Raw genomic sequence first — 12860 nt, 5'->3', positions numbered from 1 at the left:
TGCAGAAGGCTCCTTGAGCTCATGAGTGGGTCTCATGACGAGAGTGACCATCTCCTCCTGGGAGGCTGGCCGGAGTTACTGGTTTTGAGTGTGACTTTGAAGGACAGTCACTCAGTGATGGGACTGAAGTTCTGCTCTCTGGGACTGTGGTGCTCAACTCTGGAGGCTTGTTGTCAACGAAGTTCTTTCACTTGGTAAGTATCAGAACATGGCTTGACTGACTGATTATCATCTTCTAATCTAAGGTTCTTGTGAGGAAGACTTTGGTGTTGGTGGGCTCCTGAATCTTGCTCAGGCAGACGTTTCCCACTATAACCCAGTTTAAGTCCACCTTCTGGGTGTATGGAGCTTCAAGTGGTCCATTTAACAGGTTTCTCACCTTATGTGCTCTTATAACATCTCTGCCAATCAGCAACATGAAGGGTGCCTTGTGATCAAGTTCTGGGATTTCCTCTGCAATATGTTATTAGGTGTGGGTGATGACGAGCAGCTTGTGGTGTAGGAATTCCAGACCAATCGTCAGGAATATCGCTGCACTCTATCAGCATGGGTAAGGGAATTGTGACGTTGCTGTCTAAAGACTAAATTTGCTCATCTGCCGCATGTCTTTATAAGACCAGTGCAGGTTTTTAGGCTGTGAGGAGAACTTGGACTGTCTAGGTTGAAAAGAGTGAAAAACTCTGGTCGCACTAAGGACCGGTTACTCAGGTCATCCAAGATGGCATAGACTTTGACTGCTTTCTCCTGGTGACCAGAAGGTTACATTTGAACAAGAATTGACGTTGAACATGTTTTGCAGACAATATTGCTGCCACAGACCTCCGTACACATGGCTGACGCAGTGTCGTTCTTCTCCCCGTCATGTTCTTCAGAAGAGGCGAGGGGCTCACCCTTGATATTCCCTCATACAGGGTATTGTTGGTAACATGTACACTCCTGCTGATGTTTGCACTGCACGCAACATTCTGGTGTAGCACCCGTCCAGAGACTTCTGCGGGGTTGGCTTCAGGGTCCAGCATTCACTGCCATATAGGACAGACTCTACCGTTGCATAGAATAAACCGAGTTATGGGGAGGTTGGAATTCCATACACTGGTCATGCCATTCAGGGCCCTCCATGCAAGTGCCTTCCTCACTTGCTCGGTTGAGTTGACCCATGAGCCCAGGTACTTGAAGTCCTTGCCTCCTGTTGTCAGAGGTGGATGTTCCGGTGAGATGTTATAGGTGATAACCTCAGTTTTCTTGGCAGTTATCCTAAGGCCCACCTTGGCACACTCGGATTCCACTCTCAGGAGTTCCTGTGCTTGTTACACATTGATCCTGCTCTCTTCTACTGATGGCTTTCCTGAGTGCATAATACAGGACTATGATGTAGAGGAAGGGGGCTAGGGTGTTTCCTTGCATTACCCCAGCCCGCATGTCAAACTCATTGTTGCCGTCTGGGGTCACCACCTTGGCCCTTGTTCCTGCATACATGGGCCCTCATTTATCAATGGAGTGTAAATTCTGCCTTAAATTCAAGCGTGGGTCATGTCATGTCGGCACGGCATTTATCAAGTGATCCAAAACAGCTGATCCTGGCGTAAATTTGGTTGCAGCTTTGATAAAAATGTCACGGTTGAAATCGCGAAATGCCGAAACAGCGGTGCCACCACCCGCCAGTCCCTATTCCCGAAAATGCTCTCGCATAAGCGTTCAGCCTACTGTAGGTCTGATGATCTGGACCTGCAATTTATCTGAATGTTAAAGCACTAATTTAATTAGGTGAACGATTAAGCACCCAACTTAGCCTGTATTATTGCAAATAGGCAGGATATATGCATGTCATTGTGACTTTATTCTAAAATCAAAATGTTATTTAATGACAGGGATTATTTATCGCACACATGCGCTCGCATGTTTTAACAGAGCCAGTAAAGCACTGCTGGATTAAGCATCTAACTTAACATGTTATGTTTTTAATTGCGCGGTTTTAATTGCTTGTACAGTTGGAAATATCCTACCAATTTCATATTACACATCGTCAATGTATGCCTTTACAAAATATACGGTATATATTTTTTCACATGTATTATTTATTAGTTTTATAGCTATTAGGAATGAATACATAACTTTAGATGCCTGTCAGCAGTTCAGACAATGCTACTGAATTTTGGCGTGGCGTACTTCAAAGTCACGTTGGAATGATAGATGCGGGAAATTCCAGTGAACGCCCATTTTTGGTTGTAAATCACGTTGATAAATGAGGGCCATGGTCTCTATTGCCCGGAGTAAGTTGGGAGGGACACCGTAGGCCTCAAGGATCTTTACTATCGTACCTCTGTGGATCGAGTCAAATGCCTTTTTGAAGTCGATGAAGCAGAGTACAGCAGTCAAGTTATCCTTTTTCACCTCCTCGATCATTCTCCTTATAGTGACAATATCTGCGCTATGGTAGTCCTCCCCTCTCGAAAGCCATTTTGGTTCTCCCTCAGGTGAGGACCGATGGCATGCCTTATCCTGTTTAGTATAATTCGGTTGTAAACCTTCGCGATGATACACGTCAGGCTGATGCCTCGGTAGTTGTCTGGCTGTCAAAGGTCTCCAGCTTTAGGCACCGGGATGATGTTAGAAAGAGACCACATTTCACAGTTTGTTGTGCATTAACCTAGACTTTTGCGAGCTGATGATGCAAGCAGAAGTTTAGGTTTGTTTGTTTTAGGCTTTGCCTCCGAGTATACCTCCATGTCATCCAGAGCTGCTGCTAGGGCGTCGGCCTTGGCTACTGCTGCTGCTGCAGCACTTTCGGTATTTAACATTTCCAAGCGTGCATCTACACATGCCTTCTCCTTTTCTAGGCGTGCCTCTGAGGATGCTCTCTCTTGATCCAGACGTGCCTTCTCCATCTTGAGCTGCATCTCCTTTTCAGCATATCTAAACTTGGCTTTGGCTACTTCAGCCTCAGCTCGAGCGGTGGCCGCTGCTGCAAATGAGCGGCAGGAGCTTCTGGATGAGCGAGATGCCTGTGAAATACCACGTTTTACTGACGGTGTCTTTTCTCCATCCATGATGTCTGTAGATTTTGTTGTAGATCAACTGGATAGGAAGCTCTGTTAGTCTGTTTTTACTGTTCTGTCACCCCAATGCGCCCTGCACAGACAGATAGGCAGATAACTCCTCCTTCAATAATCACACTGTATGAAGTCTTCACTTGTTTAATGTGACATCCAAGGTAGGGTAAAAACTGCAAAGAACATAATTTACAATGAGCCAATGTACTTCAATACAATAAACACAATGTAAAGCATGTAGAAAATAAAAGAATAAACTCCAAGTTAGCTGGCATACAATAACACATTCAAGTAGGCATTATGTATCCATACAGGAAAATACTACGGCAAATACTATGCTGGTTGTACAGTGTTCTTCATTATACAAAACATACAAGGGCTGAAAACAGTAGTTAAATGTTAGAAAATGCAATGTACATTCTTCACAAAATACACACATCTCAAATAAGATCAAACCATAAACACAACGTACCAGAGATGCCTCCAAAAGGCCAAACTGGAACAGGTAAAATAAACACCACTGGAGAGAAGAGAAATGCGTCTGCTGCTTTCCAACTGAGAACTGACTAATTGAACCAGGCGTGGATTAAAGTATTGACTGTGCAGACACACACACTAATATAGCACCGAAGTCCTGACGTCACTGCAAGTAGAGGGCGTCAATCCACAGGTTTGTGTACTTTTTATTTGCATTGTAATCTCCATAGGGGGATTTTAGATCACCTCATATAAGAACTGTGTTTGAAAAATAAACCGATAACGCCAGCCTTTTCACTCATATGGATATGAAGCATCGACTGAAGGTGGAAATGTACAAATATACCCAAAGAGTAACAAAATAAGCGTTAGAAACTACTCAAACAACCCATAGACTACATTTCCGGGTAGACGGGTGGCTGCAACTGAATGTCAATTACGTTTATTTTATTTTTTTATTTTATTGATATTTAATGTTTCATGGTTAGTACGAGTCGAGTCACCACCAGCTGAGCTTACGTCAACGAGGAATCTCAGGAACGCAATGTGCTGACAGCTGGACGTGACGTATATTAGCAGCGACATTGCCTTCATATGTAGTTTCAAGGCTTTTGCGGCCACATTAATTCTATTTTCTCCAGAAACTGGCTGTATTAAATATGAATGGACATCATTAACGACGCGCAGCCACTTCCTTGACAGAAAGTTGGTGGTCGGTTTATTTTTCAAACACAGTTCTTATATGAAGCGACCTGAAATCTCCCTATGGAGATTACAATGCATATAAAGAAATACATGAACCTGTGTATTGGCGCCCTCTACTGAAAGTGACGTCAGACTTCGGTGCTCTATGGGGGACCATTTAATAAAGGCGGCTTGCTGTGGTTCGCTACCAACAGATATTTGCATGCACAGGAGGTGAAGGGCTGCCAATGTAGGCTAGGTTTGCAGAAGTTAGACTGGGCCAGCTCTAAATAGACTGGGCCAGGGCCCGGGTGGCCCAATGGAGAATACGCCTCTGAATTGAACTACACCAGCAGTCTGCTACCTACTCAACACACCTGTGTGCCCTCAACTAATTAACTGAACTAGGCCTCCTGTCTTAAAAGCACCGTCTTAAAGGCACAGGGCATATATTTAACATACAAGACTGCACATGAATCTCACCTCTTTGTCTGACAGGTCTCCCTGTATTGTGCTCAGTCTCTCCTTCAGCTCCTTCAGTTCTTTCTTGCTGGAGTCAATCTCCTCCGACTTCTCACGATCGTCTCTGTCTCGCTGGTCCTTCAAACGCTCAATGATGCGCTCCTGAGATAGAGAGGGGGGGGGGGGGGACGATTATACACGCCGTCACCGCAAATAACTAACCTCCCTCCAGGACAGCAAATGTTAAAGTAACTAACCTCCCTCCAGGACAGCAAATGTTAGAGTAATTAACCTCCCTCCGGGACATCTCAATTCAATTCAAAGGAGCTTTAAATTATACATTGCCAAAGCAAGTATCAAAGAATAATAAAACTGTTGAAAATGGGGAACGTATATACAGTTGCGAAGCTTGTAGATTATTTTTTAAATGCATGGACATTTTTCAACATGGAAACGATTGACAATTATGCAAGAATTGTGTGAAATGTAAAATGTCACATTGCATCGTTATATACATTATATACTTCAATTCGAAGCGTCTACATCATAGAGCTCACAGTGCCCTGGGAAGATAATGTGGGCGAAGCCTATGAGCGCAAGAAGCTTTGATATTCCAAGATGGCAGCGGATGCTAAACAACAGTTTAGGAAGTGGGATGCAGAGGCTTCATGGGCAGGTCAACTACCAGTCTCCTCAAGGGCATGGGAATCCGAGGCCAGGCCCAACGTCAAACCATCAAAGCCCTATCCAGTGCTGCTGAAAGAGCAAGCTAGTGGCTCTGGATCAGGAGGAAAGACAACAGCTGGGCTCCGAAATAACGCCCAAGTCCAAGATGACATCAAGGGGAGTGAGGTTAGAAGGGGATAAGGCAGAGGGGGGCACACCTGGGACGCCAGGTGTTGCTGTTGAATCCTCTTGAGGTGTCGTGGGCTTAGTCAATGAAACCCTTTCCCCTTCCACCCGACCCTGTGAGGACTTTATCATCCTCACCCACATTTCTGAAGGTATAAACGGATTGTAACGTGACCCAGTCCCACTCAGGTATGCGGTCAGGCTCAGGGAGGAGGACGCCCCTGCTATGGACTGTCTGTGGCACTTTGGGTAATAACATATCATATCCTGTGTTTGGAAAACAGTCCTATTTAGTCTTCTGAAATGGTTTAGTCTTAGTCGACTAAATATCAAAAACCTTTGTATTTTAGTCTTAGTCAACAAAATGTATGTTTGCACAGATAAAACACAGACAAACGCACATTGGCAACTCAAATGTGCTATTGTACAAATTTGTTATGTCTGCCCTACTCTTCAACCTGGTCATAGACTGAGAAGAACCACCGAAGACATACCAAGAGGCATCAGAAGGACCCTCTTCTCACAATTGGAAGATCTCGACTGTGCAGATGACTTGGCTCTGTTCTCCCACACACACCAACAGTTGCAAGAGAAAACAAGTCGTCTGAACACATTTGCAAAGCAAGTAGGCCTGAAGATCAACCAGAAGACAGAGCTGATGGTGCTCAACATCCCAGACCCCCCACCAGTACACATAGACGGAATAAACATAGAGCATTTCACATATTTAGGCAGCATAGTCAGTCATGATGGAGGCACAGGTAGCGACATCACAAGCAGACTCAGCAAGGCCAGAAACACAACAACGCCCAGTAAAGCACCAACACCAAACCAACACCAGATGGCAAACGCAAAAAAGGCCGACCCAAGAACACATGGCGTAGGACACCTGGGGATCTATAAAGACGCTGGCCCAGGACAGACTGAAGTGGAGATCCTTTGTTGCTGCCCTACAGTACATGCCAGCCAGCATAAAGGGCATTAAGTAGGCAGGGCATTAAGTAGGCAGGGCAGTAAGTAAGTACGAAGTAAGGAAGTCTGTTCCTAGTGTTCTTATGTAAAGCGATTTGGGTACTTCGAAAAGCGCTATATAAATTTGAGCTATTATTATTATTATTACACATGCAGAGGAACATGCTATTCTTTATAGTTAAACAACAACCGTGCTGACAGGCACTCTTCACCAACCCATAGAAAACACAGCTAATTACGTTTTGTGATAACGTCCAGCCAAGCCAGATGCACCACAGATTCAAAACAGTAGTAGTCTCAGCGATGGTGGGCTAGAACGTTACGTTACCCCTTGCTCCACCCAAAAAAGAGATGAAACGTACCTGGTTAAATAAAGGCTTAGTAAAATATACATGCACGCGCACGCACACACACACCTTCTCTGCGAGGGACTCCTCCAGGGTGGTCAGAGCAGTGTCCGTGTTAGAGGTGTCCGTCTGCAGAGATTTGACTCTATCTTTCAGGTTGCTCATCTGCTTCTCCTTGTCTCTCAACTGCTCCTGGAGGTTCTCTATCTGGAAGAGACCAAAACAGCAGCACACAAAGCCACCGTCGGACAATCAACACAGATTGATGGATGTCTGCATGACTTCATGCAATAAAACGCACCACGAGATCCCACTGAAAACATTTACTTCTTTGCATTGAACATTGGAACATTACAATTTGTATTTCTGTTTCGTAATCACAAAATGCAGATATGACAAACAACTTAAATATACAAAGAAATCACCGACACATTTAATCATTTTTCTTTCTTTACTTATAGTATAAGTGATCTTACTTATAGTATAGTTGATCTACAAGCTTACAACACGTCACAACGCTATTTTTGATATTTCTTTAAATGTTTCAACATGGAAACGATGACAATTATGCAAGAATAATTGCGACCATCTACGATAATCACGATTATGTAATAATTGTGACAGGCCTATCTGCCTCACCTTCTTCTGGAGCACGTTCACCTTGCGCTCCTTGACCTCCAGCATGTCCTTGAGGTCATGGATCTCCCCGTTGAGCGTGCCTTTCTCCTCGGACTGCTCCTGGATCTGCTTGCTCTTCTTGTTCAGAGTGGTCTCCTTCTCCTCCAAGCGCAGGCGCAGGGCATCCACCTGGCCAGGAGAGGGCAGAGAGCATTAGGGCTGAGAAGGAGGGCCCCAAAAACGCCTGGGATAATGGTTTGATGTGCGATGCGTGGTCTAGGGCTGAAACTATCGATTATTTTCTTAGCGATCTATGACATTTTCGATTAATGAAATAACCGAGAAGCGCAGGTTATTTTTAATACTTTTTAAATATATTTATCAACACATAGTTTAAGCACTTAAGCATTATTTTATACTTTGTCACACGTCATATAAATATAGTCAATGAATATAGCATAACTCCAAAGTGGAAAAAGCGGCACTCCAAAATAAACGATGCAAGACTGGCTCAGATGCAATTCTCATATTTTACGCGGCGGCGTTTCGGTAACAGCCTTCAGATTAAAATAGTTAATATAGCAGATTATATCAGCTGTCTCCACCAGACCGAAGGTGTAGCAGAGACTATGGAGCTTTGCAGTCCCGCCCGACGAGCGGCCCGGAGAGAATTTCCCATTAATTTTTCCTAAGGACGTTTTTCAGAAAGTATTTAGACAGAAAGGGCAGGGTACAGCAGTGCACTAAGCTCATCAGAATGGTTTACATAACCCGTCAAACCACCCCTACTGAAGTGCCATATTATCAGCTGTATCGGAAACAATAATATCTAGAAGAATGTGCTCCTCAGATCTCTGCTAGGCCAGGTAGTAGAAGTTGATCTTAGCCATGACATGATGACATGACTATAGAGATAATATGTACTGATTTGTGTAATGTTTGGACAAAATCTGTAGGACTACAAAAATAAGCCTCCTGGTGGCACTAAACAGGCCAATGTGCTGTTTTACGGAGCATCAGATCTTTCTCACACACACACACACACACACACACACACACACACACGCACACACACACACTCAGCAACGCCTTTGGCCTGGCAGAGAGAATGACAACATTTTCCGATATCATGCAATTTTCAGGATGTCATAACAGTTAATACCCAAGGACCATTATCAAGGACGAAATAGGCCTATGGCACGCTGACTTCAACAATAACAATTCTGGACATAGTGGGAATTCCACACTATCAATCTAGAGGTGTGGGAGTACTGACTTGGAATGTCCCACTCCCTCCCAAATAACTAATTTCAACAACAATCAAGAGGAAGCTGGGGGAACCATGGATATCCACAGTCCACACTTCTAGTGAAGCAACTCAGCAGCCTCGAAGTACGAGTATGTGGGGTCTGTGTTAAAAATGTACTTTCCTGGTTGAATATGGGATTACATTTTGTTGTTGTTGTAGTTTCTTAACCCTTTTCTTAACCCTGGGGCGGCAGTGGCTCAGGGGTAGAGTGGCCGGATGGAAACCGCAAGGTTGCCAGTTCGAACCCGCGCTCCCCCAGAGTTAGTGTCAAAGTGTACTTGAGCAAGACACTGAACTCCTAATTGCTTCTGATGTGCTGGTTGGTGGCGGTGCCTTGCATGGTTTCCGCCGCCATCAGTGTATGAATGTGTGTGTGAATGGGTGAATGTAATGCACAATCTATGTAAAGCGCCTTGGATAAAGGCGCTATATACCGTAAATGCACCATTTAACACTAAACCACCTTTTTGTCACACTGTCACTAAACACGGGTATATTTTACCCAATATTCCATGAACAATATTTCTCACCAAAATATATTTAAGTATAGCAATACATGGCAAAATTGAGGTGCTTTTCTTTAATATTTCATCACGACTTTGCACAAAAAACCTGAAAAATAGATAATAGGGGGGCTATCATAGGGGGGGACAAAATCAGTGAAATGTGGGTATTATTTTAACAATATTCCTATACCAAAACATAATGGAGCTGGGAACGTCTCCTTTGGTCCATCCATTCCTGGGACATGTGACAATGGTCCAGTGAAGAAGATACAATTGTGCGTGTATGGGATTTATTTCTATCACTCTATCACTAAGCACGGGTGAAATTCACGCGAACACCTGCCAGTAGAAATAAACAGGGATGTGGGCAGGTAAACACACCTACCTTCTATGATGTCACTGAGCATCATAAAGGTACTGAAAGACCCACCTACCTCAGACATCAGCAACATTATGAAAATTACAAAAATATAATTGTCCGGGTGGAAATCACCCGTGTTTAGTGTTCTACGGTTAATCAAAAATCTAATTTGTACCTCAGTCTGTAAGATGGCTGCACGTTGCTCCTTGGCGGTGAGGGATTCCTTGAGGACCTCAATGTGCTGCTTGCTGTCTGAGAACTGATTGTTGAGCGTCTCCAGCTTGGTCTGCAGACCCAGCATCTCTGTGTCCTTCCTAGACAGGTCCTGCTTCACCTGCTCCATCTGAACAGCCACAACGAGCAGAGGAGATTGAAGAAAAACATTTGTTTTATGGAGTTAGGTTAGGTTAGGTTTCAGTCCTGTGAACTATTGTTTGTTTTTGGGGGGCGGGGGTCATTCTGGCAAAATAGCAGATTTACCATCTCACAATGCATTGTGAGCTTTCAGATTGGCCCAGTTCCCAGTGCTAGCATACGCGTTCACTTTAAAAGATGCAGTTTGGCCCCCGCCCGCCCGCCCCACACACTCGCTACACACACTTGAGTAGCACCTAGCGTCGACGCCTGTATATATACGGACTTGGGGGGGAAAAGAGTTAAGTAGGTCTGGAACCCAGAGCACACAAAGCGTATTGTAACACCAACTACATTCCATGTTGGCATCGTGCCCAAACCTTGTTCTTCATGAACTTGGTGTGGCTGCGGTACACCTCCATCTGCTTCATCTCCTCCTGCCGCTCCTCGCAGCTCAGCAGCCCGTTGGACTTCAGCATCAGCAGCTCCTCCTCCATGTCCCTAAGACCCCTCTCCATGGAGTTGAGCTTAGCGTCCTGAGACAGAGGAACACACGGGATGATACTGTTATATTCACACAGATATCAATGATATCTGATGATGGCAATAATAATAATCTAAATAATATTTTTTATCTCAATATAATGTATTCCCCCTAAACATAACATAACATTATAACTTTCTTTTATTTGGAGTCCAGGAAGTGAAGATGCTTTCATTGATGAGAGTCTGAAACCATTCATAGACACAAAAGTAAATGACTAAATAGGAAAATTCCCACCTTCATGTCGATGACAGTCTGTAGAGCCTTGGTTTTGGTGGATTCGGGGGTTCCCTCATATCGGCGGTGCAGCTCCTGTCGAGGAAGATTAAGTACAACATGTGATGAGCAGACGTGAAAGATTGTCATGGTAGAGAACAACACAGAAACAGGTGTTTCTCTGGTTTCTGACCTCTCTCAGAGCCTGAGTCTCTCTGTCTCTCTGGTCCAGGAGACTCTCCAGGTGGTGCCGATGCATCTCGGCGTCGGCCAGCCTTCTGGTCCGTTCCTGGTCTTCCTCTGAGGCCTTGGCAGATGGACCTGGAGGGGCAAAGATTATATATATGATATGTTGCTTGGTTAAAAAACATATTTGAACTAATGGATAGTATTAAAAAGTGCTTCGGACAAAACCTCCATTGGATCCTCAAACTGTCTGCTAAAACAGCAAACTCCACCACCTCTTCTCCTCTCATGCAAGTAATTGACAATATATACAGTCACAACACCAACTTTTATGAGGCAGTATTACTTTGTGTGTACTGTGTGTGTATGTATAAATACGGTATATCATTTTCTGAACAATGAACATTTTGGAGTGTTAGGTGATTGAATAATAACTGAATCGTGATAGTTGAATGCATACAGTACATATAGAGATCTTATCTTACATAAGGATATATTGCTTGCTCTGGGTGGGATCTCTGTCTGTTTGCAAACACAGACAGAGCGGTGTCGCTCTACAATCTACATCTGATTTGAGACTTTAATAAAGATTGAACTGAATATCTTCATTAGGGCACATTATTTCCAAGAATCTCTGCATGTTAAAAGTGAAGACTGTCACAAAGGTGAGAAAGCAAACAGCAGCACAGACCCACCTTTGCTCTGCAGCATCTCCAGCAGCTTCTTGATGGACTCGTCCCTGGCTCCCAGGGTCTGCTTCTGCGTGTCGATCCTCAGCTCCATCTCCTCCAGGGTCTTCCTCAGGAGGAAGAGCTCCTTGGCCTGCCGCTCGTGCTCGCTGTGCAGCCGCCTGAAGTTCTCCTCGGTGGGCTCGGAGGTCAAGGCCAGCTCGCGGCCGTGGTGAGACGGGTCCTGCTGGAGCAGCTGGTTCAGGTCCCTCTGGATCCGCAGCTCGTCCTGGAGGGCCTGCGCCGTCATCTGAAGGTGCTGGTGGCAAAGACATAAAAAGGACAAATGTTTCCCCATTTACGGTTTGGAAAGCCCATTCATTAGTCTACTACTATAACTTGCTTTTTTGTCCATTTAATTCCTTTTTTTAAATCCCCCCCAAACAGGGGTCACTAAAGAGGACCTAATCTAGACATGGAAGGCCATTTGAGCAATTAACGCCTTATAAATGCTGTGTTTACACTGTAACAAATGGCCTTCCATAATCCCTCGCCGGAAACCCACCACAAACACGGCAAATAGCCTTCATTGGACCAGTGTCAAGTTCATCCAATCTTTATTTTGATAAGATACCCAAGAGGTTGGCTAACAAATTCAAAACCACAGCGATGACGAGAAACCGCCTTTCTCTGTGTTTATGGATCCTGGCATAATATCTCGTGTTACGACTGAACCCTGCATGATTGAGGATTTATTGATGACTTGAAAGGAAAGCGTTGCGGCCATGCCTTGTGTCTTACATTTCATGCCCGGCGAAATACAAGTGGTGAAACACAATCGGCCTAGTGTACTGTTGCAATGTTTGTGGCATTTGAAGCCACGGGTACTTGGCAGTGACGCCGTGGCCCGTGAGACCAACGCATAATGCTGTATTACATTGTCTGGTGTGGATCAGCTGTGGGCCGTTTCAGACGACAGAACAAAGGGAGAAGTCAGTGGCTGCCACCGTTTGGCTCTGTCCGCCTTCTCTTCCTCCAGGCCCCCTCCCTCCATTTCCTTCCTTGTTCATTCTCTCCTGGACTCCTCCTTTCTCCACTCCCGTCCACCGACCGTGGACGCCCACGCCCTATCTGTTTCTCTCCAGCACTCTCACCTTTCGTATCGCTAACCCTCACTTTCCATCAGCCCCATACCGCTCCCTTCCCCTCCACCCCGTGACTACTGACTGACTAAGGCTGACTCACTGCTGTGCC

The 12860-nt window shown here is 44.8% G+C and overlaps 1 protein-coding gene across 4 annotated transcripts in view; it reads right to left on the bottom strand.

Annotated features, from left to right (window-relative positions):
- LOC308314396 (ELKS/Rab6-interacting/CAST family member 1-like) overlaps positions 1-12860 on the bottom strand; it is a 31701-nt gene that overhangs the window by 13930 nt on the left and 4911 nt on the right. For all 4 annotated transcript variants that reach the window (XM_080762018.1, XM_080762019.1, XM_080762020.1 and 1 more), the window contains 8 exons: positions 11634-11925; positions 10946-11073; positions 10774-10848; positions 10373-10528; positions 9814-9981; positions 7484-7651; positions 6914-7051; positions 4695-4835 (listed from right to left, as the gene is read on the bottom strand). In XM_080762018.1, the coding sequence (XP_080618144.1) occupies positions 4695-4835; positions 6914-7051; positions 7484-7651; positions 9814-9981; positions 10373-10528; positions 10774-10848; positions 10946-11073; positions 11634-11925 (1266 nt within the window). The remainder of the gene's footprint in view (positions 1-4694; positions 4836-6913; positions 7052-7483; positions 7652-9813; positions 9982-10372; positions 10529-10773; positions 10849-10945; positions 11074-11633; positions 11926-12860) is intronic.

The sequence above is a fragment of the Protomyctophum bolini genome (genome assembly GCF_963924005.1).
Source record: "Protomyctophum bolini genome assembly, chromosome: 4".
In the NCBI taxonomy this organism is placed as follows: domain Eukaryota; kingdom Metazoa; phylum Chordata; class Actinopteri; order Myctophiformes; family Myctophidae; genus Protomyctophum; species Protomyctophum bolini.
Note: the sequence above shows the minus strand (reverse complement) of the source record. Positions and strands in the feature narration are given on the sequence as shown.